Below are 27268 nucleotides of genomic sequence, written 5' to 3'. Positions count from 1 at the left end.
AGTAATTGTTTACATAAATTATTGGAAAAATATATTTTATTAATCATATTTTACCTTAATTTCAGAGTTGGAGAATTGTACATTAAAAAATATTTTATATTTTATGTGTGATAATACTGATTGTATTTTTCTATAATTAAATATATATATGTTATATATGTTACCGCGCAACTCAGTGTATTTTAACCAAAAAATTAAATATTAAATGCATATATCAGTTTATGAGTTAAGTATCATTAAAATATTATATTTGCTATTTTTATACATATGCGTGTTTATAATAAGTCTATATGACAATATTTATTATATGTAATCTCAGTGAGATGAATTCTGATTACAATTTTTTAAAAGGATCTCGAAAGTCGTAAAAAACATAAATAATAATAAAAATAATAGTAAAAAATAAATAAATAACCGCTTAAAATAAACAGTCGTTTTATATCACGTATCATAAATTTGTCGACCAGGTGAAATAGTCCCAAGAGCCCAAAAAATATGAAGAGGGTATTATTTATATATCCTCCCTATCATCTCAACCGAAGAGTTATCGTGGAGCATGCAGGTTTAGCTATATTATTTGCACAAATGTCTAAATAAATAGTTTCGGGGTACTTAAAAAAAATCAGTTTTTGCTGAAAGTTTACCTACGGCATATTATACCATTTTTTTGGTTATGAAAAGAAAAATAGTAATTCTTACAACGGGTTGTATAACATAGCATTATATTTACCCAAAAACATTATCTGAAATCTATATAAGCATAACAATAGACATTGTTTGTTGAATATTTTAATTTATTTTTCTTTTCATAATATTATATTGAAACTACAGGATAGAGTGCGAAGAGTTATTTATATTAGTTATGTACACTCTCCTCTACCAGATCGCAATTTAATTCATAATTATTGATCATCGTTTATAGGATAATAAAAGGACAATGACCATAATAATTCTCACTTACTATCGTATAGTTTCCTGACAAAACGTAATAGTAATTGATGAATTCTCTTAGAATTTTTTTTCTAACAGTTTTTTAAAGATATAAACTTGTTAGAGTTTAAATATATATTGCTGACAATGTTTAAATTATAAAATATTGAACTATCCAAAGTATTATATTATAACTCACCTTTTTATTAGACTTTGTAGGTTGTTGCGAATTGGAATTTAATTCATTAGAATCTGTAACAAAAACAGTTATGCGTCAGTACAAACATTAAACACATCGGTATACTGTAATAATTAAAATTTTACTTGTTAATAAAAAACTATTACCAAGTATTAATATTACTGTACAATTTTAGATTTTGTTACAACCAGACTCGTTAAAATAAAAATGTGAAAATGTCACATGAATACTTTGAAACGTAAACTATGTACACAATGAGACCTAAATGTGTACAAAACCTTTATAAATGAATTTTTCGGAATTACGAACTATTCACGATGTTTACAATGAAATATTTTCATTAAAATTAAACAGTCTCTATCAGCAATACACATAATAAATTTAAAGTTGTCTCGTGCATCGAAAACTTAAAAATTATAATGATGACAATTCATTGATCGACAATAGCGATTTTAATCCCAGAAAATATAATATCAAAATTATATTGTTGGCTCAAATACTCAATGGCTGTTTGGTCGGCATATTCTTTTCCGAAACGTGTCACGGCAAAACTTTTAACGTTCGTTAAACAGTACACTGCAGGTACCTTTCGTATACGTAATATTTTATTATACACATTGTACACGAACAAGGCGTGCAATAAATAGCGAATGGATTTTAAAAAGTTAAAATATCGATCGAGTAAACTTTTTATTGTATTTAAAACATTCTGTTACAAATCTAGTTTATGTATGGAACACAACTTCATCCATATGATGGTCAACTCCATCATGGAATACACTTGATTTGGTGTTTTATTGAACGCCTACTCGTGTAGACATCTCATGTGTAATGACACAATGAATGATTGCTGTATTGAAAAAAATATCTCTCTAACGTGAACACGTACGGCGTATTTTGGACTAGGACATGATGACGACTGAAACTTAATTGATTTTTCGATACAACGGTGATAGACTTATCCCTCTACATATCAATTTATCAACGAGTCACCTGTTCAAAATTGATTCTTTTATATGGCATACCTTGGACTATGTGGATTATAAATACACATATATAATACCTAGTGATGACGATGGACAAATATATAAGTGGAGTACTGAGCTAATTATTTAGTCAAGTATGTAACTTTTTGAGACACAGGACTCAATATATCAAATGGGTACGTATATAGGTCCATAGAAAGGTGAAAGTCTATAGGAAAATGTTTATTTTAAATTATCCGTGTACCAACATATTACGCATACGCATCGTTCGTATATATTTACGACTTTTTTTTTTTTTTAAATCTGATCATGAGTTGGGTGTTAAAAATAAATACTGCGCCTCAGAAGATTCAATAATGGGCACTACTACCACTGTTCACTATATCATTGACGTCCTGGGGAAATACTATTCGGCGCCTTTATTCAACACAGAATTTGATATGATTTCTAAAGGGAAGCTCGGATTACCTACATATATTTACCTAAGTACGGTCCTGCGATTGGTTAGCTTCACTCGGATTTCCGATGAGCAATATATCGAATGGTCAATAGTAAAACGAGCTAAGCTTCCATCACATACATAATATATATATTATATAATCCGAATAGAATGGCCCATTATGCGGTTTACGTAGTTTTTGGTGAGTCTGTAATATGTGGCCGTATAAAATAACAATGAGTTGTATTCGATTTAAGATTTTTATCGGAAATCAGACGCCAATGTACTTGTGGTGCTGTTTTTTTATACATTGGTTGACGAGTGGCCACATAATATTACTGTTGAAACTGCTCCCCGGACGATCCGAATCGGTATCTTATAGATGGTACGCTTTATTTGAAACACTTTTTTTTTTAACTTTTCTTAAAAACCACAAAGGACAGCAGTAAGACTCGGCTTGTTGACTTAATCATCATCGTCATCATCATAATAATAAAAATTCTAATGGGAGTTAGAAATTAAGTTTATTTTATCGCTATCTTCTGTAGTGCTAAATCCAAATGAAAACGATTTAAATGCTTATAAAAATAGTCACGGAATTCATGTTTCAAAATAACGCCGTTAACATCGACGAGAATTTGAACGCGATAATAAAGTCGCTATAAAATGAACATTTTCTCTGCAGTATATAATAACTGACTTTTTTTTTAATTTTGAGTCTGAAAGACGTGCTATAATATTTTACAGTGGCATAATTGGTTATATTTGACTGAGATAAACGGGAGGGTGTTAAAATTGTGTAAATTTTATTCAAAGTTATTATATCCTCTGAATTTTTTTTTTGATAACATATCAATATAACTATTGTGATAACTGAAAGGAAAGGTATCTGTAATATTGGTAAATATATAAATATATGTATACACAAAATAAGTATTTATATAATATTTGAATTCACACAAATGATATAGGTAATTGTAAATAATACGACGTTACTTGATGTATGATAAAATAATATTTGATAACTAAATTTTAGCGGTTTATTTTTGTACCACAGTCCACAATATCGTACGATATTTATACTTAGTGATCAATTTTACGTAAGACACTCATTAATTCAAAATGTGATGATTTTAAGTCATTAAATTTATTTTTCAAAAAAAAAATATTTTCTGTTTACAAATTGCTTTGAAAATTTTGATTCATCATCGTCATTATAGATTTTATGCGGAACGACGAATGTAATGATTTTAAAATTATTTGTGTTTTATGTATTTGTGTACACGATAAGTAATCGATAAAGTTTGTACTTTAAACAGTTACTAAATCAAAATTGCTAGTTGTTCTTTTTATAAATGGAAAAAAACAAACAAAACATTAAGGAAAAACCTGAATTTTCACGCAATAAAATATTATTAAAATAATATATTGTAAACATGGTAATCAATATTTAGATAGTCTTAGGTCAAATCGGTTAATAAATAGGTCATGATTAAATTTAAATTTAACAAAAACCATCACAGTGATTTACTCAATAAAGAGTTCCACTCAATACCTATGTAGAACAAATCGGTACTTAGTGTACCTTTAATTTTTAAATTTTTTTTTTTTAATGTAGACGAGTATTTTTAAATTATTAGTTATTACAAAACAAAGTACTTTTTGATATACTTCAATATATTAAAACCAAATTTTAAACGAGTAGTTTATGACGTGATATAACTTATTATAAGACGTATTTTAAGTTACTATTAATAAACTACTCGTCTAAAATTTGATATTTTTAGATTGAAATAGGTAAGGTAATTTGAATATTATTCTAGTTCGGAATATAAAATTAAAAATGTTTGTTGTGGTCATTCAAAAAAGTAAAACAATTTAAAAATGATAATGATAAAAACAAATAAACAGTAGTATAATACTTGATAAAATGTGTGTTTGTTATGACTTAAAATCACGTAAAAGAAATATTATCAAACAATTTAGTTTTCTGTAATAATTTATGTCTAATAGATCAACCAGTAATTGATTTTTGTACAATGAGAGCTATTGAAATATTATCTTAATTTGGGAATTTGATTTTTTTTCTATTATTTCTATAAAATATAGTATATACTAGTGGATCAGTCTTTAAAAAAAATAATATAATGGGAAAGAAAAACAAGAAACCCGTCGCCTATATGAGAATAATTATATGATATGGCTGCCGGTAGTCGATTTCGTTTGACGTATTTGACGCCCACGCAAATTTTGTAGCAGCGTATGATCTTATACGTCCTAATATAGAACATACGCTTTATGCACATCGATAGGCGTCAGTATAATAGTATATTACAATTGATTGCAAATCGTTTTAATTGAGGTTATAATACATACACAAATATATTATATATATATATACATTAGGATCGCGTGTCTTGAGTGTAGGTATGTACAAAAATCATGTACACAGACAATTTAAAATACCATACCAACATGGAATATTACACACGATATAATATGAATTTCCGTGTACTGTATTATTATTATTATTATTATTATGTGCATATTCGACTTTATCGTTTATATTGTTTTCCGTCACCGACGCATTATGATAATATAAAATATATACGAGCGGGTCGCATACGTATTGCGTTTGGGCGGACGGTGGCGGCGGCTGGGCATAATAATAATAATATATAGAAAGGGTTTTTGTTCGATGTCTTTTTCGAATATACGATGAGCCTGCAGTATAGAATATTATACGCACAGAGCTATAAATCTATCGCATATTCGTAGATACCGATGCCGTATTATATATAAATGGGGCATCCAACCTCCTCGATTCTACAGTTATTTAGTGACGTTCTGAGTACATGCATGTACACAATATAGAATTTTATATTTTTTTATTTTTTCCCCGACCAGAATTTCCGTCTCGTCGGTTCTATCAAAATACTATCTATACCTGTATTTACTGTGCTGTATTAAGTTTTGTATACACATAGAGTCATAAAAATAATATTATGACTGTAGCTGCAGCGTATATATTATATAAGCGTATATATAGTGCTCTAGCATCTCCCGTTATACAGCGCAGTACTTTTAAAGATAAACGCACCTATTTCTTAGTAAAGTTTTCATATTTGTGGAAATATATTAGATATTGTGTATAGCTTAAAGTTAATTTAAGAAAAAAAATTAAATAACATTTTGACTAAAACGTACTAAGGCGTGTTTTAGATTAAATTTAATAATATTCGAATTCGTAAACATTGTAATATGTCCGGTATAAGACATATTAAGATGAGTAGTTATTGGTTAATCTATTAATCATAAACTCATAATACCATAACTGCTCTTCGCATTTCCATTTTTTAGCCAGAGTACTGTTCATATAAGGTAAATATAAAACAATGTGAAAAACCATTAAAAAAAATGTCTATTTGGTAAATTAACTAATTCAAAATTAAGTTATTTATTTTATTATTAAGAAATGTATACACCATGTTTAAGTGGTATTAATTTACTATTGCTACGATAAAAATATATTAAAGTTTTAACATGTCGTGAAAAATCTTGAAAAAGTATTTCGTTAATACGTTTGATTACTAATGATTTCGTATAATAAATTATCGTTAATCTTATTGAAAAGTTTTGCTAGATGACGAGAAAAGAGAAAAGCGATTTCCCTATAATTTTTACACGACGTGTTATAAACGGAATTTATACGCACTGATATCCTCTTAATGTTCACAATAATATTCGTTTATATATACTATAGGTTATCCCGATATGCGCACGACAATCAGAGACTTTTTTGATTCGCATTACTCGCATAGACACCTATTTAGTCGGTATTTTTTTCTGGAGATTTCTTTACATAACCAACTAACGACTTACAATCGTAGGTACTTTAAAAACATACACTATTTTTCAGTGGGGACCGTTGAGCCTTCTTCCCCATTTCTGATAATTTATCGAATATTGACGTTCGCATTTTTATGTTTATGAACCGATGTTTCCCATTGGTCGTATGGGAAAAAAAAGCACTGGTGATGTATGTACTTCCATTAGCATTGACTTATTTTGCACGTTGTATGTGCATTGTACACCTTTACACCGCCCGCAATAGATGTTCCATATAATGCATATAAATAATAATCATTCAAATAACGACTATAAAAAGCTGTTTATATAAACGTATATAGTACAATATATATATATATATATATTATACCTATAGAACAGAAATTCAACTTAACGATAAACCATTTATCAGTCTTTGTTGTTATTTTCAAAATGTATACATATTTTTAAACGCACCTACATTTAGACGATTATTATTGTCATGTCCTCGATTTATTAAATTGACATGCAAGACAATATTAATTTGAATAACTGCCATGCAAAACTGAGATCATGTGCGTGTGTTTGTGTGTTTGTGGAAGGGAGGTAATTCTTTTAATGGTTCACGAATACTTATTCAATCAAAAATGATTAACTTAATGGAAAATGTTTTTATTACAATTCTGTTACACTGACTGCATATTTGCAAATTAAAATTAAATCTGGATTTTATTATTTTTAGGTGATACAATAAACTAAATATAACATTAAATAAATTTAAATTCAAGTCAATGAACGTAGACAGATATTATAATATTAATTGTTTGGATAAAGTAAACAATTATATTAAGAATCTGAATATCCTCCCACGTGTATTAAATATTTAAAATAAGTTAAATAAGTATTTCTTGGTGTTAGAAGTTCGTTGTTTTATTGTAGTTGTTCTTCAGACGTCTATATTTATACGCCGATATCAAAAGATATAACTGTGTAACCAAACACAAATATAACATAAAATTCACATTGTGATATTTTCGTATACTATTAGCATTTCAACAAAGACAACACATTACAATAGCCATTTTCAAATTTTCAATTGACTGAAATCCATTGTAAAACTTTTCTGAACTTCATCTTGAAATATTAGCATAATGTTTTCCGAAAAATAATAATTTTTGAAATACAACTGTTATCATTCGAATAAAAAGGTGATTGTTATAATTATTAGTTTTTACCTACTAGTTATTTTCTCACTTTTCTACTTCTAATTTTATTTATTATAATAAATTATACATTTGAACATCTCATTTATATAATTCAATTTAAATTTATCTTCAATTTTTCGTATCAATAATTTACTATAATTTTACGAGATAAATACTTTTAACAGTATTTTATTTGTAATAATACTTATAGTTTGTAGTAGTTACAATGATGTATGTATATTTTTTGGATTCTAAAAAAGCAATAACTGTTTTGACTTAATCAAGATAAGTGTTTTTCTAAAAATAATAATTTATGCGATGTTTTTTTTTTTGTTAAAAATATTTCTAATATATCGACTTTATAATTGTTTTCTTATTAATATTTAAATAAATAAAAAATAAATTTATATTAGTATTTAAAAATTTTTAAAATATAAATAAGCTGAAAATCAATAACTTTATAGCCATAAAAATGTTTTATTCACCTTATATTTATATTTTCTATGGTATCAGATTGACTTCTTCTTACTACTTAGAAACGTTTTTCGAATGCTATAATTTATCATTGAATTCAAATTTAACATATCCATTATGGTGACTTACTTTATGACGAGATATACTTATATATTTAGTATACATCAAGTCATTTTTCTATGATTTATTTTGTACCATAAATTTCTTCTTTTTTTTAATAATTTAAATATAAAATAAACTATGTATATTTTTGTATTAATAATTATTATTAGTAGTAATATAATAATAATAATAAATATTAAACATATTATAAATTATAAGACCTATTTAAACCTATTTAAGTTATTTAAGTAACTGTTGCTTTAAGATTTTAAATTAAAAAAAAAATTGTTTTTAAAAATATTACATTTTGTAAGGTACCAATTTACCATAGTCACCAATTTTGTATTTATTTCCAAGGTCTTTATGCATATTTTCTTACAAAAGTAAAGATTTTAGAAAATAAAATGTTTAAAATATTAAATTTTGATGAGAGATCAAACAGCTTAACATTGACTATCAACACTTAATTTAATAAAGATAAAAGGGTAGTGAACTAAAAATTATTCGATTGTCGTTACTTATTTTAGGTACATAATATTTTTATGTCATGTTTACATTTTACTTAATTTTAAGTTTTTTATTATTTTGAAAAAAATCTTTCATTTCTAATGTTATATTTATTAGCTTTCTGAGAATTTTAATATACAAAAATCAAATTTTAAACGATGAAGTTAATCAGTAGGTACTTGTAATTTATAAGTATGCATGTTTTATGAGCGAATGGAGAGGAGTTTTGAGAGTAGAGTGGTTGGCACCCCAATTTTTATTTTTTATTCCATTTATTTTGAGTTTAAGTACTTATAAAAAATCAAATATTCATTTTAAATTCAATTTTATATATTTAAGTTCTCAGAAAGATGGTTGGTTTCAGAATATGAAACTAAAATATTTAAGTACAGCTAAAAACTAATAACATAATTTAGATAAAATATTGTAAGATGAATAATTTTTTTTTCTTTAAATGTTATTTTATAAAAACTGTTATGCTATTATGCAAAACCAATATTTTTAAAAATCGTTCAAACTTTCTAAGAATTAAGTATTTATTAACAAAATAATTACCCGACTGTTTATAATGTATATTAAAGTTTCACTTTGTTCTAACGTCAATTTGAAATTGCGTACATCTATAGATTATAATTATTATTTATAAATTGTAAAAAATTATCATAATTTAATAGATAGTAGATTAAATATATATTAAAGGTCATTTCTCTCTCACGTACATCTTTAGTATTGTTTTAAATGTTTTTAATTTAGTGTGATTAAACTTTTATTTGGCGTTTGACTACGAGAGCTTGCAGAGGTTATAAGTCTATGTTATATCAATTCGTTAATACAATAAATAATACTGTCAATATGATTCTAAGTTTGAATTAGAACTTTAATTGGTTGTATTACTAACATTTTATTTCAAGTGACTACCAATTATTCACTTATTTCGTTTGAATATAATCGAAAAGCGATGCATCTGTGTTCAAATTACGTGACCAAAAAGTGAAATTTTGATCGACACTTGAATTGGGTGTTCGGATTTTTTTTCAATACTGAGCTGAGTTGGCGAGTCGCATATTTCTCATGAAAAGTTTGGATTGTTTGCGTTAAAGTTTGAGCAAACGACCGGTTTTTTACTGGCCTGCACATGTGTGAGAACCCTTTTAACCAAAATTGTATCTTTCCCCAAAAACCAAAAAGTTTAATACTTAAATTAATTTTTTTTTTATATAGAAAACATAAAGTTAAAATATTAAACTTTTTGTTTTGACCGAAAAAATGAATCAGCTGAAAAGGGAAAGGTATGATAATATTTCATACAGTAAAAGAAAAGCTATATTGAAAATTCTATATTACAGTATTTAGATTTTCTCAATATGGTAATAAATAGCAATTAGATATGATTATAATTTGATAAGTACGTATGTAGTATGTACGTATCGGTGTCCTGATTGTTGCTTACAGTGGTTATATATACAAGTCATGCATAGATACTCTTCATAGGTACTCACATTCCACTCATGCATACACGGTGAGAGACATTCCTGTTCTCATGGTGACTGTGTCAACATAAATTATTATATTTTTGTGTTTTTTTGTGTTATTAGTTACTACCTGTATTATATTAGTAGTTTTTTAATATTTATTACAAAAGAATAAACTAAAAATGTTTTCCAAAATAATTAAATATCATCTAAAAATATAATTACGAAAAAAAAAGCAAGAATAATATAATATATTTTTAATGATTGAAAATTATGTATAAAAAAAGTTTCCTAAACGTTACTACTGTTTGAAAAAGTGAGCGTTTAGATTTAATAGATTCACCCATTATATATGTGTATAAAAGTTCCACTTTCAAAGTTTCGTCATCAATTTGAAATTACGTACGGCCATTGATTATAAATTATAATTAGTATTTATAATCAATAGTACGCAAACGGTGCAGCGTATAAAAGATTACCATAATATGGATGATAAAACATATTATGGTGCACCCTTCTGCAACACACTGCAACAGTAAATTACGTGTTGTGGGTTTAAAATTATGTTTCTTAACATCTGACAGCAAATTTTCCTGACATTTATTTTGTAATATTTTATAGTTTATGGGAATAGTTTAACGAACGTCCTGATTTGTTTTAACTGACATATTTTTCATCCAATTTATAAAAAAAAACTATACATCAACACTATATACATTCAATTAATATTTATTTAGTATTATTTTTGTAGTTTTTGATCGATAGTAAACCTTAGTTTATCGTTGTTAAATAATTAATCTAAAAGCCTATTTACCTATTTACATTAGGATCCAAAAATAATGTCCTCACGACATCAAACAAAAAGGGTTTTACATTTTTTTCTTCTAATTTTATTTTTCCTGTTATTCTAGCTTATTAAACAGAAAAACAGTTTTTTTATTTAATTAGTTTTACTTTATGTTCTTTAATTATTTATTACTATACAAATTTATATGTATAGAATTGGTATTTTATCAGATGAGGTTCAGGAGTGTCTACACAAGCTTGTTCTGGTGTATCTATTATTTTAGTTTATTATATATAAAAAAATAATAATAAATAAATATTATGTATATTATATAAATTATATCAATTATGATTTCAGTAAAACATAATTTTATCTCAAAGAATATATTTAAGGTTTTGATATGTTTTCGTTTATAGTCTATTACGGCAGTTTTAGAAATTTGGTTTAACTGTCCACTGAACTAATGATATGGCAATTACATAATTTGTTTGTATATTCACTTAAATTTAAAAAAAATATGATATGTAACCCAAAAAATATATTGACATGTATATGTCTTATGGCTGGGGGTCATTCTGTTAATTTGTCCGACACCAAGAATGTTAGGTTCCATTAGGTAACTATTTGAGATGGCGATTGTTTATAGCAAATGGTTGTTATAGCAACCGGTTGCTATGTAAAAATTTTTTATTTTTACTATTTTTTATTTTTTTATTTTTTTTATTCTAATACCAAGTTTACATTGCCATTCTTATGTCAACTATATTCAGTAGAAACAAGACATATACATGTACCGATGTATCTGCATGTATTGTAGATACTCTTTAGTTTTTTTTTTTTTAACAGGGTACATTTCAAAATAATGTAAATGATATTATATATACGAGTATTTTTAGATTGAGAGTGGAGTAATGACTGACGTGTATTGATTTTAACATTATATGTTTTTACTTTTTACGGTAGAAAAATTCCATGATTTTAGACATCAATGTCATTTTATTTTTTATAGAAAAGTGAATATGATTTTTATTTTGACAAGTTAAAAAAAAATGTTACAATACTTTTCTATATAATTGAAGAAAAAACAAACATTTTTACTTTTTACAAAATATCGATTTTTGAAAAAAACAATTGTTTTGTATTATTTAAATTCAAAAACAACTACCTGAATGTATAAAAAGTTCATAAAGTATTTATATTATAATATATTATAATTTTCTATGAATAGTCATTTTTTTTTTTAATATTTTAACATTTTTTAGAGTAACAGGCTTGTAAAATTTTTTGACGATGTTTTTAATGATTGTTGTTAAAAATTGTTTTATTCAGTGAAACTTAAACGTTGAAAACAAAGTTTCTCATAATATCTAGTTGTTAATGGAATTAAAACAAAAAAATAGCTATTTGAGATAAATTTTATGGAAAATCTAGTGTTGAATTTTTTAACCTAACATATAAATAGTTACAAAAATTTTTATGAATTTTGAACTACAGAATGTTGAACATATTTCGTTAATACTTGAACTTTGAACGCTTATAAAAAAAATTGTGACAAACGATTTTTGACTTTTTTTAACTACAATAAGAACAACTCATAAAGAATCTTGTATTAACATTGTCGAAAGTTTTTGGTCATCCAAAATTTTTTTATCGACACTTCAAAAAAAAAAAAATTCTCGGAAAAATTGAAAATTTCATTTTTCTATAAATACCTCAAAAAATCAAAATATTTTGAAAATTGAACTGAATATTTATAACACCGGTATAAACATCTGGTAAAAATTTCAAGAATTTATAGTGATTAGTTTTTGAGTTACAACCATATAAAATTTTGTCGAAAATTGGTTTTGAGTAAAAATTCTCGTTTTTCAGTCATTTTTTCTTTTGTTTTTCTCGATTTTTTTGAAACCTGTTGAAAAATGTTTATTTTTTACCTCTATAATGCACCATATATTTCATAATATACATTATACATACTTTGTAATACACGTTGACAGATCGTGTTCAATAAGAATCGTTTTTTTTTTTTTTTTGTATACTAACTATATGATTTATAATTTAATTCGAATTCAATACATCCAGTGACTTAGGTATTCAATTACGAAGTACACTCAACGTCTACAGCTGTACAGCAGATCGGTCACCTACTTTTCTACTTCTTTATTTTAATAAATAAGAACTTTATGATTGTACTTGCGTAGTGTACTTTACCTATATAAAATATTACAAGGTTACAACGTAACCTATACGTAAGTAGGTAGTATGACGTACGACATTTAACATTACCTTTTGACTGCGCATATTGCATTCGTGTCTAATAACATTATGAGTATTTCTTATTTCGAGCAAGCGAACGTTTCCACGATGTAGTCGATAGTCGAAGTGTATAATAATACCGGGTCATATACCATCGAAAATAATAAAAAAAAAAGCTCGTAGGTACTGATAATGGAATAGAATTGGATTAGTGGTTCGCCATAGTTCAAAGGCTAAGCTCGCAGTTGTAATGCTGTATTATACCAGCATAGACTATATACCGAGATCTTCTTCGGCTGGCTTTTTCCGTACGATTTTAATATTGCTGTTTGCCAGTGTGGCCCATTACTATTTTACTGAAAATATATATATATACAAACCATGAACACCATTAAAACAACTGGATGAAGTATTATATGAAATATATGTTCTGGGCTCGGGATTATGACCCACGCGAACAAAAGAAAACCGTTGAAAACATCTCTGAAAAACCAACTATATATGACAACCGTTGTATACTGACCTGTTTATCGTCTGCTCCGCCAATGCCGATAACGATAAATGCGGTTCGTATAATATAAATATAAAAAAAAAATATATATTTATATTCTTTTTACCAAGTATTCCGTTAATATAAATAAGTACGTTCGATGCGTAAATGTTCGTCGAATACGTCGCATCTCTCCAAATATATTGTAATTTATAACCAGAGTTCAGGACATAGTTGGCCATATCAATTTTTATGTTTTGTATATGTGTTTATATACGTATTACCTATAGGTATTTACATTCAAAATACATAAACGAGAACATAGAAATAACTAAAACATATTTTTTTTTTTTTTTTTTTTTAATAAAAACATTTCACGAGAGTAAAAATAAATCATTAAAGTTTAAACTGTAATTTTTAAACTGTCAGAGAGAAAAAAAGTATTATTATTTAGATACGATTTATGTAGAATAGATTTTCTTTACTTTAGACTTTTAAAGTCTGTCCACCACATAAAATGATTGTATAAAAAACTATAAAACACTTAAGCAAGAATGTATTTAAAACCAGCAGTAAAAAAAGTGAGTAAGTAGTACCGCTCTGCTGTACAAATTTAGGTGTCGAGTGGGTCACTATTATAGGTCTTTTAATATTTAATTCAATAATATATAATTGTATACGAAAACAAGGAGTTTTGAGTGGAAACGTTTTATCAGTCTATACCACCAAGTGATTTGTGTATACAGTTATTCAAGTTACTTATTTTTATTATTGAAGTTGATATTTTTTTTCCAAAATATTGCATTTATCATAATATTAGTATGTATTTAATATTATAATAATATATATCTATACAATATTTTAACAAATTATATAACAAAATGTAATAACATTTTTTGTAAATATCATAAAACAGTAAAAATAGATTTGTAGTACCTCTAAATAGATAGTAGGTATTTTAAGATACACCAAAAAATGTTATTATGTGTAATACAATTCTTAATAATATAAAATATATGCATAAAAGTTTAGCCAAATGAATAATGTTTTTAAATTATAAAAAAGTAATTAACATAATATAATATTGCTATTATTGTTTAAATAAGTAATTTCATTCAAATTGAAATTAGAAATGTCTATAAAATGAAATGCATTTTTACATCAATTTTAGATTTTATGGTTTCTATAAGAACTACTTATGATAAATCTTGTATTATATTTTCAAATCTTAGATACAAAAAAAAAAGTTGTTATAAATGTTTAGCTACAAAATAGTTTATAATTATTTTATGGGTGAATATTGTAAATATTCTTTACTTTAAATTCTCATTAAATAACTACTAATAAAGAATTTTTGTTAAATTTTTAAATCTCGGATACAAAAAAAAAACCTAAGTAATCGAAATATTTCGACGATAGTAAAGTAAATAAAAAACCATAATAAAAAAATTTGGTGAAAATTTATCTATATTTATGGTTATTCTTTTTAAGGCTACATAAAAAATTTGTCGAAAATTGGATTTGCGTAAAATGTCCGTTTATTTTTTCCGATTATAAACATATGTATTAAGAATTTTCGAATTTACCACTTTAAAGTACAAACTAGATCTAATTTGATATTAAAAACTACCTCCATATCTAAAAATAGAAGTATTTTATCGAAAACTTATCGTGTACTCATCCACAAAAATAAACTACATCATTACAAAATCAATTCGTCATTCTGCTCAGAATCTATAAAGTATAATGTTGAAATGTGTAAATATTAGTTATAAAATTGTATAAATATGATCAATAATAGGTACATAATGACATATATGTATTATACAATATACATGTATCCATTTTGTGATATTTTTAAATCAATTCAACTTTTTAGGTCATTGGTTATATTGGTATACTTCATGTAGGCACTTAAATGGTTCATATTATGTATTTAATTGAATAAAAATCATAGATGATTATTTTTTTGAAAATAATGGTAATTAAATGTTTTGTTGCAGGATTTAGTCTTCCAACAGTGCTGTTAAGTATGTGAGAATGGTGAATTCATTGATATATTGGCAGAATTCCGTTATTATAATATATTATATTAGTTGATCCTGTTCAGCGTTATCGGTGGTAAATTAAGTGACGACAGTGAATTTTATTTACGCTGTTTTTAAATTCTGTTAAATACGTTATACGTCAGCTATTTTCAACAGTCAAATATGAGATCTTTTTGAAAAAAAAATAGAGCAATATTACTTATATTTACGAACCATACCGGTTATTTTACATCATATTTATTATTAAACTATGGAAATACAGTTTTCTTTTGATTTTGTCATGTCAACATAGACTTTGATAGAATTACAATAAAACTTAAAAGTATGAATATCTATCAATAGTAAATAAAACTTATTTAATGTATATTATAATACATTGGGATGATGCTAAAGTTATCATTATATTTGTTCAATTTGTTCAAACAATACAAGTATTATAATATCGTTCTACGTTTACCGACTTAAACTGAAGAGAATTAAAATTGATCGTACATTTTTATTTTTATTTTTATTATTAGTTATTAGTTTAAAACTATAATTGACACTTATCGCATATTTTAATTTCATAAAAAAAAAAATAAAACATATAGGTGTCTGGTGTATATGTATTTAAATAATAATAGAAACTATATTATAGAATAATTAAATATAAAATATAATATAATAATAATAGCACACGATATCTGAATATATTATAGGTATATTAAAATAATGAAGATTGCGTGATATTATGGATAATTAAAAGCTGAGGTATATAAAAATATAAAATATACAGTACGAAATGTTAAGTTTACGTAATAAGTACAGCTGTAAGAAAAGTAGTGAGGAGAGAATAATAAGTGAAGTTAACTCGGTCAGAATTTTGGATAAAGAAATATCGTTAGATAGCATTGTTATTATTAGAAATTTTGATAATATTTATGTCAGAATCGACGGAAGCATAAGACAGTAAATTAGGTAGTTTGGGTAGTTTGGATTGTGTATGGTAAGTGTTGAGAGGAGACTCCGCAACCAGATTTTTATTTTAGAACTCTGGTAGTGTTGGTGGAGGTGCTTGTTAACCCAGAGTTTAGAGACTAATTTGAATGACTGAGTACGCTTTTAAGTTGACTGTGTGATCTTTGTAACATATTTTGTAGGACTGTTGTAATAATCTTGTGTACATTCATCCGAGTGGAGGTCTTTGCTACATTTCTAAAGTATTGAAACATAATATTATGCTTGCGGGCTAATCAATATTAGCTTTTATTTTGTCAGAGATGATGATGAGGCATACACGTACTATTTTAAACCTTAAGTCGCTACTCTGTAATGTTTTTTTTGCAGCAAAGATCACCAATTACCACGAATTAACTTTTTGTTATAATTGTGAGAGGTGAGTGTATGACATTAACAATCGGAAACACTTTTGAGCATTGAGTCTTATTAGAAACAGACAAAAGTACACAATGTTTTAATATAATTTTCCGTGTTACATAACACGTATACGATGTGCTTGCAGCAAGTAACAATATAGTAGTTACATAATACAATATATATATATATATAGACTTTAAACTTGTGCTACTGCACTGCTATACCACGAATCGCGACTATCGAGTAATAAAATTCAAGACATGTGCCAAAACGATTTCAATCGTGCGTCGTTATAAACACACGTTTTCGAGGAAACCGATTTTTGTTTCTCGTCACTCGTAAAACTTACGACAGCAATAATAAAAAAATGTACATAATGCATACATATATATTATGTATAGGTATAATAGTTGACACATTTTTGACCCCTACCAAATGTCTTATTTTGATTTTTTTTTTTTAAAGACAACAGAACACACCACTCGTCGGTCGCATCACGTAGACTGAAATGTGATATGGTGTTAGGTGTTGGTTGGTACAAGCGGGGAATTCCCGATGACATAATATAATATAATATTTACATAAACGATAATGAAATATGACATACTCAAGACGAGAGCAACAAAAATCAAAACCAAACATACCTATTACCTACTGAATTTCATTTAAATAAGTTAAAAAATAATAAAATATATTCTACACTATTGTATAGGTAAATTACGCCTACCTACTTATAAAATAAAGATTTTATTCCTAATCAAAATTAAAAATATTATTGGATGATTGAATCCTTATTAGGTAAGTTATCACTACGCTAGTTTATTAAAAGCTACAATAATACACACATTAATAAAATTGTTATTTATTGCGAATAATAACAATAGTACTTAGTATACAATTTTAGTAGTTAAAGTATACTACTTTTTTTCTGGTAGAAAATTAGATTTAATTATTGGTACTTGAAGTAAGAAGGAAGGTAAAATGCAAGAAATTCCCAGTACTTTACTTAATAATCGCGAAGAAGAAAAACAAAATAATAACTTCTAGTTTTGTTTTATAAACATTAATTATTATAATAATTAGGTACTTCTTTTATTTCAAAGTCATGAATCGTTTGACAATGGGTTGGCCGATTTTGTTTGAAATATTTTCAACAAAATATTTGTAAACAGTATTTTTATTCTTGGATGTACAGTTTTATTAAATCAAACATGAAATCGAATAACTCAGTAGACCATCGGATCTTGGACAATACAGGTAATGCAAGTTAGATACTTAAATCTAAAAAAAAACATCACTTGAACAGTAAGCACAATCTAAGTTACAATTTATTGTTACACAATTTTTAACAAAAGTTGGAAGCGACTTAAAAATTATATATTTAAAATACATACCTAATATTAACTTGAGTGCAGATGTTAGAATTACAAAATCATAATAACCGTGTTTAGAGTAAATGAATAGGTTATATTATAGTCAGTAACATTCTACTGATAATTGTATTAAACACTATAATTTGTATTTCAAAGACTGTACAAAGACCGGTTCTATTTATCGATACATTATTTAAACAGTATAATAATATTTTGCGTTACTTATAAAATTTAATATCTACAAAAATATGAATATCACATAAAACCATATTTTACCATAGGTATATTCCCTAAGTTTTTTGACGTTTCAGTATAACGTTTACATTATACAAGAACAACGGCTTGATAAAATATCAATACTTATTTTTATAATATAGTTTTTTCCAAGTTAACGAAAAGTACGGAGAAACTTTACAGTGGTGGGTGAGTAGATATGCGTACATGACCTGAAGTCGAATTATCTACAATAATTATGATTGATGTTTATCGAACTGCACTTTGGAAATAATCTGGATAGAAAAGGGTAATGTTCAAATGAAATCGTTTCGATAGTTATTTAAAATACATGTATTAACAAATATCAGTCGAATAATGATCATATCAGTTCGAAAATCAGTTAGAAGTTAAAATAATGCAATAACGTCATTGTCATACCCAATTGATTGTCAAATGCATTGACAGTTAAGATATTTATTATTAAATTGAGTGGCATTCAAACAGTTTGGTTCAGGTAAGAACTGCAGGTCTATAATCTCCATTTGCATTTTATATAACTGTGCTATGTTTATTTTTATTCAAACTCGGTAAAATCGGATGTTATATACAGGTATTATAAGAATTATTTTGAGACAGTAGAAGGCGGACGTGGGAATATTACTTTCATAATTAGATTGAATGTAACTCGTAATAGTGAATTCAATGTCATTGTAATTTATAAAATATTCATTATAAAGTATTCATAGGAGTATAGGACAGGATAAAAACAGCCTTTGGTGAATTATAATATTATTATATAGATAATGTTTTAAACACTAGTTTGTACTACGACCACTCTATTATCCATTATCCGTAAGGCCGCAAAATACTCCATTGGTATCTCTTTAGAGTTTACACGAATAATAACTGTTTTCCAAATAAGTTATAATAGTTTATCTAGTAATTTAACAATATGAATAATTAAAACTATTTTGTCATCGAATATTCCGTTATTATGTTTATAATTACATTCAAGTTTGATAATATATACCTTTTCAATAGCATTTACCCGCGGTATTTTACGGCCGTTATAATATAAATAATATAAACATTATAACTTGAAAGTCTCACAAATTTACAAGCAAATTTTGTGCCGATTATAAAGTATTAATGAATTATACAAAAAAATATAAAATTGCAACTTTTCCGCGTTATTTTGAATACTATTTTAGTGGATTTAAGTTTAATTTGAATCAACATTTGGTTTTGAAAATATGAAAACAGAAACATGTAACGCCAGACACGTAGATTAAAAATAGCAGACCTATTAAAATACACAAATAGGTTTTTTAAATTATTTTTTTATTACTTAATCTGTAACAGAATTTGAACAATTAACTACACTGATAAAATAATTATAGAACATAAAAATAATAGAATTAATAATGACCTTTCAATGATAGAAATAGAAAGTCATGGTATAAAACTAAAAACGTAAATATAATATTATTCTCGCCGCATTGTTACACGAGAAGTTTCGGATTTAATTTTTCCGAACTTTTCGTGTTTTTGTGGGTTATATAAAACAATACGTTGAACTAAAAATTAAAGCAGTAAATCTGTACATTATGCTCGCTCATGGTCGGAGTACAATACAGTAAATTGACCGAAACCCAATATTTATTTTTCTTTATTTATTATGGATTATTAGTAACTATGTAATTTTATGCGCGACATCGTAGTTATTAAAATATCACACCCAAATTGTTTATTTTATTTTTGAAAACTCATTCTTCATTACCCTACACACACGACACACACACACACATTCATGCTCGTACAATTACAGTAATATATTCTCGTCGCGTTCCGTTCCATATACAATTAAATTATACATACCGTATTAAAACGCTCAAATATGCATTTTCAATGCGTGTACATAGTTTTGCATCGGTCAAATTATGTGATTTATAGTATTGACGAATAAAAAAAAATATTTATGTAATATATAGATATTTATATATTTATATTTTGGTTTTTTACCAAGTGATGGATGCATACTGTTTTTGATTGAGGAAATGTAAATTCCAATAATGCTTCAAATGGGTTTTTTTGCGAAGAGTCAGATTTAAGTGTGTTTCACTTTTTCGTTTGGAAAAATACCTATTTTTATTACTCGTGATATACGCGTGAATTAAGAATGGTCATTAACGAGTTAATACGTTAAACGCTAAACGTTAATTAAAAGAACATTTAAACTATTTGTTTAGTTTATCAACATAACTATTGACTACACATGGATCAAATGGTGATAATAAGACATGATATGCTGACATTTTCTTAAAAATACGAATTATATAAAGTACAATTACACTCTTTTATTTTTATTAAATTATTATCTAAGTAATCATTAGATTTTTTTTAACGATTAATGAAGAATATCTTAACTTTGCATTAAATTAATATTATTTGTTCAATTAATCAATGTACTCAAAATAGCTATTAACTTAATTGAAAAAGAAATAGTGTATTATAACAACTGTGTTAAAAAATATCATCAACTTAACCTAGCCTAGGGGATGACGTAGGTCAAATATAGCATATAATCCGTTATACTTTTACGCCAACAAAATGTGTTTAATATAAAGGCTCTAATATAATATAATATATTATTTCAGTTATAATAATGGAAACGAATTTTTGAGTATTATAAAAAATAAAATTTTTATTAGAAAATGTATCATATTAGTGATGTCTGTTTTATTATTATACGATCGCAAACTATACGGCAATAAAATATATCTAAAACAATGAGAACATTTTTGTTTTTGTTTTTATGCACAGAAGAATTTACCTGTATATTTTTTACACATAACATAAATTATAAATATTTTCGTTTAGTGATATTTTTATGGGCATTTCTAAAGTTTTACTCAGAACGCCATGTAATTAACTTTGAACACTAAAATTATTGACCAATGGATAAATTAAATTGTGTATACACAATACTATTTGACACGGCAAATAATGCAATAGAGGTTATCACTATAATAAGCCAAAACATTGAAAGTAAAAATCTACGTGGCCACAAAGTGGTGTACCGCCGCACTTTTGAATAAGTACTGTGATTAGTACAATGGACCTAAGGACATTATGTCAATGAACAAAAGCGCAGGCTCTTCGGAGGGTGAAAAATAACGAGATAAAAAATAATACTACACGAAGAGAGTTTGTCTGAAAATAACTGTAAAATATAATTAAAAAGTAAATAATGACGAGAATTAAGCAGAGCTTAAAATTCTGCTTGCACAAAATCACATCGGACGGTGTGATTAAAACGAAATTAACATTAAAAATATGCTAAAATGCGGCGCTTTATGCTAAACATCGGCATGATGAATTATTGCGATGGTTTTAAAATTACACATAAATCAAGTATGTGACATTATGTGAATAACTCGATACACAAAATTATAAAATTAAGGAGATATAAATATAGACTAGAACAAAAAATCATCCAGTAATTAAGAACTGCATATTGGATTTGTTCTTTTTCTTTTTTATTATTACTTAAACGATATTTTATCTGTTAAATCAATTTTCAATGATTTTACTAAATATTTTTCATGATTGAAATTTTTTTTTAAGAGTAAAAAAAATATTGATTGTTACACAGGCCTGGTGCTGTTAGTCATTTTGCTTCACTTATTTTAGTGCAGAGTATAATTCAGTTGTATTTCATTCCTCATTAATATTCAATTTGAATGTTATAATGTAATAATAACAATCATTATATATTTGAAAAACGATTTGAATGAAGTTTTCTTCGTTATATGTAGTATAATATTAGTATAATATACTTATATACTACTTAAAGTGTGTACTTTAAAACTTATTATAATACAAAAATTATGTCCAACATATTGTTCTGAATATAATTAATATATGGCTAAATTTAATGTTATATACTATTAGCCATGTTATAAATAAATTGATAAATTCCAAAATATAATATCGTTATGTTATAATTCCATGATACAAATTGTCGATATATTCAAACTTTTATAGTATCTCTATGGGAAAAAAAAATTTTACTTGACGATTCCTAATTATAAATTTTAAGAAATCACTTAATCACCGTAGAATACAACTTACGGTAATTACACACATTATACTTATGCATAATATATGCTTATTAAATGTTATTACAGAACGATTGAATATTAAATTGAGTTCTATATAAAATAATTTTTAATTTATTATATTAATTGTTAGTTATTACCATTTTATATTAATGTTAACTGCTAGGAAAAATTAGATTAGTAGAAATAGTTGGTGCCTATATTCATAATATAGTACGATTAAATCAAGCTATCAATGTGCAATTTATCATTTTACTGAAATTTTTTATATTAGCCAGAACATTTCTCATTAATAATAACTTTTAGGAATAATTATATTGCAATTCATTTTTAGTTTTTTTATTCAATTTAAAAATAACAATATAGTAAAAAATAATTTTCATTGATTGTATACCTTAAATTGTTAAAGTTATCATTTAAACTTCTGTTAGACAACCCCTGATGTAACTTACTATTTACTTGTTCATTAACTGTTGTAGATATATATTTAAAACAGGGACGAGTGGATGATTACCGATTTTAGTGGGTTGATTAATTTCTACGGCTAAAACTTTATTGTAACTATACCGAATTATACGAATATCATGTCAAAAATGTCCATGGGTTTAACGAACTGTTGAAAGGTAATTTGTTTATCGTTTTTTATCAACCTTCAGCTCGGCGAGTAATAATGAATATGATATACGTGATACCTATATTAACATATTAAGTTTTTCAAATTTACCTGGACACGCCTGTGTCGATTATAATGTATTATGTACAGTTACATTTTTCCCAAAGGACAGTTTTAAAACACGTCTAAACTTTATTCTATAGCGTTTATTGTATGGTGCTTGATAAATAAAAAATAGACGTTCTTATTCCAGCAGTATGGACGTGCGTGCTTACCTACATCAAGACGTTTTATTTGGAACAGGATGTTGAATAATGTTGAGGTGAGACATCTAATGCGATTTACGGCGAAGTTTATTGAAACATTCATTGTTTTGCTGCAATATCCGATAGACATTATTTAGTCAACAGGCTCACCTATGTGTTACTTTCAAAGCGATATTACTGCAGTTCGTGTCGACATTCAAAAATAGTTTTAATATTATACGAAGTGAGATCCACCGATGTGACGTCATAATGCGATCTTGTTGATACACAAAATGTAAACTACTTATATACAATAGGTACAGAGTTATTCATCAAGCGCGCTCACACTCATTTTTCATAGAATGATTTTTTTAATTCCTGACTTTTGGAATTTTTGAATAGCTACACTCCAAGACTATTTTATGCAAACGATTACAATTTTTTATTCTACTTAAGGAATGCCCCTTAGAGATTCATCCTTCTTTTTTAAGCGAGAACTCAATTTGATACACTAGATTATTTGGTAGAGATTTTGTTCTAAAAATTTTGACGTATTAAAATACAAACTTAAACAAATAGTTTTTGACTTGTTTAACTTTGCGTGTTAAAGATAATAGATCTATAATATTGAGTCACATAATAATGTGGGCTATAAAATTTGAAAATTTTAGTATGTAATCTGTCAATATTTATAATTTATAAAAATCGAGAAAATAATTAAGCTTAAGTTGTTAAAAATATTTTCGTTGACCCATCCCTAATAATTAAAAATACGTGATGTAAGAAGAGGGTGAGTGAAATGTAGATAGTAAAATGGATCGACAAAATAATATTTCCAGGTTTTTTACATTTTAAACGGTAAATTTAACTGAGCAGATGTTTTGGCTTGGTATTATATTAAGGAGAATCCGTCTCTTATTTTTTCTATAAAAAACTTATATAATTATTTAACTTATAAATAAAATCATAGAGGTTTTTATTTTCACTACTTCTCCAAATATTTAAATATTTAATATTATAAATACTGAATTTAAAATGTAACCTATTCATAGAAACTTGTAAAAAATTAAAATATACCTATTTATATTTCCTTTCTTAAGTTTATCGGTTAAATTAACAAATAAGTATCTAACATTAATTTGTTTACGTGATTTAACTAATTAACTCAATTTTGTTATTATACTAATTATTATACCTAAGGCAATCATGAAAATTCACTTAAGTGTAGTTTAAACTTTGGCAACATATTAATTACTTTATGAATATAATAATATGTATATCAACCCGTTGTTATAAGCTATAAAAACTTTTAAGTTTGACAGAGATTTAAGAAAAACATATTAAGTATAATCATTAAATTAAATCTATAATATTTTAAAATTTATTGACGATTAATACCAGATATTTTATGTTATTTGTCATATATAAATTATTGTAGTTATGAACGTGTATATCGCGATATTATTATGATATACCATATCCATATGTTTTGGCTAGATTTTAAAATCGTATTTTTACCAATTTCAATTTATAAAATATTAATTATCATTCAGTCGTGTACACGTCGATCATTCCTACATCTAACGATCTAAGAAGTATACAGAATAAATGATTTTTAAAATAATGAAAACTAAATTTCTGACTTTAAAGAAAACGTTTGTAACTGAGTATAATATGTACTCAAGTGGAAAATTAACATGCTCGCTTGTCCGAAAGAGAGCACTGTTAGTCAGATATTCCCTTAGTAATTGGACATTTGAACTGCATGTTGCAAGGTACCATATGTCTTTTACCATATAAACATTGAGGTATCGTATAAACTATTATTTTTTCAGCCCAGTAAAAATACACATTGTTTTGTTGAAAATAAATAGTAAAATATATAATTATATTATATTATTTTCAATAATCAAATATAATAAAAAACGTTAATATTGATGTTTATATAACTATTATTATTTAAGTTTTATATTGTGGGTAGTCTATTATAATAATATAGGTATAGTCATTAAAATAAACCACATTTAATTTTCGTCCATGGTACTATGGCTTTTAGTAGTCATTTGTGAGCTTACTATAATTTATTCTCACTTACAATCACAACCTTATGAGGTCATTATTATAAATTTGCATGCATCTTAAGTTAAACATTTTCAATATACTATGTCAGGTAAAGCAAGTTTAATGAGTTTTGTAATTTCAATTAGATGCTTTGAAGAGTAAAGAAGTATCCGAGGATTAAGATATCCTATTTTTTACGAAGTAAAATCAACAAACTAGGATAAAACACAGGAGTTTTTAAATTACTTAAAACTTCTTCTTCATTTTTTTTACATAAAAAATCTATCAATGTTGATAAAAAATAAGCTTCTTTTATTCATTTGACGGAGAACACATTTTAGTGGAGGAAAAAATAAACCAATACATTTCAATCATTTTTTTTTTTTAATTTCCCTTCAGTAACTGAACATATTAACTTTTTATAAATCGTACATTTTATTATTATACAGGCATTTATAAATATATTATTATATTCCACGAAGAGTTTCATAAATAATTATTAGATAGTTTATATTATGAGTATATCTAAATAAATATAGATATATATTACAATGCGCCTTTTACTAGTGTATTGTGTAAATATTATACAATTTGCTATTATTAATATTTTTAAATTGAACGCATAAAAAAGTTGAATAAATAAAATAGAATTTATTTTATTGTACAAATATTTCATTAATTTAATTTATTAACATTATTCGTCATTCATTCCACGTCAGAATAAATTCAATGAAAAAAACAAATAACTCAATACCTACAATTTATTGTATATCATTTGACTATTATTTTTCAAAATTATTTTTATGAACAACTGAAATATTAAATGAAGTAAAAATAAAAAAAAAACAATTTATTAGAAATATTATTGATTTAAATATTATGAACATTTATTATATTAATACTTGTGTTTAAGTTAAACTATTGATTTTATTTTATAAACTATAATTTAATGGTTAAATTAAAATAATTAAGCTTCGAAATCTCAGGATATTATCTGTGGCATTTTGCATTTTAAGTTTGTTACTAATAAATTGTAGAAATGAGACAGTAGGTTTTTGTGAAACTCGTGTTTAAATATGTGGTATATGGCTTCGTTAATAGAAACTCGAGTGGTCACCGATCTTAGAGCTAGCTATAAATCATTGTTACTGTTCTTTAAGTCAATGAACAAAAAAATGTTCAAAACACCCCTGTGGTAACACTAATTATTATTAAAGCATCAATAAACAAATAATTGTAAAATTCATCAATAATAATCTGTAGTTTATCCGTACATATTATACAGGTGTATAATATTAATATACCTATATATAAACATCACTATTAGCTGTAAGGAAAAGTCGATATCAGGATCCTTTCGCCTTCTTTTTTGACAAGATACTTTCAGTTTTTGGCAAAAAAACCTCGTCGAAATAATGTTCACGGCGAATAATCTAATTTCAACCCGCATGTTTCATTTTACCAAGACCATTTTCTCTGTAGGAAATAGCGAAAACAGTAATAACGATAATAGTAATAGGCGTAATAAAAATAATGTGAAAATACCACACTCCGATAACG

General features: G+C 25.9%; 1 protein-coding gene across 1 annotated transcript in view; it reads right to left on the bottom strand.

Annotated features, from left to right (window-relative positions):
• Positions 1-27268, bottom strand: part of LOC114129703 (uncharacterized) — a 380263-nt gene that overhangs the window by 37849 nt on the left and 315146 nt on the right. The window contains exon 4 of the mRNA XM_027994507.2: positions 1130-1182. Within this exon, the coding sequence (XP_027850308.1) occupies positions 1130-1182 (53 nt within the window). The remainder of the gene's footprint in view (positions 1-1129; positions 1183-27268) is intronic.

The sequence above is a fragment of the Aphis gossypii genome, chromosome X, assembly GCF_020184175.1.
Source record: "Aphis gossypii isolate Hap1 chromosome X, ASM2018417v2, whole genome shotgun sequence".
Taxonomy (NCBI): Eukaryota; Metazoa; Arthropoda; class Insecta; order Hemiptera; family Aphididae; genus Aphis; species Aphis gossypii.
This window is presented reverse-complemented; position numbering and strand designations above follow the sequence as displayed.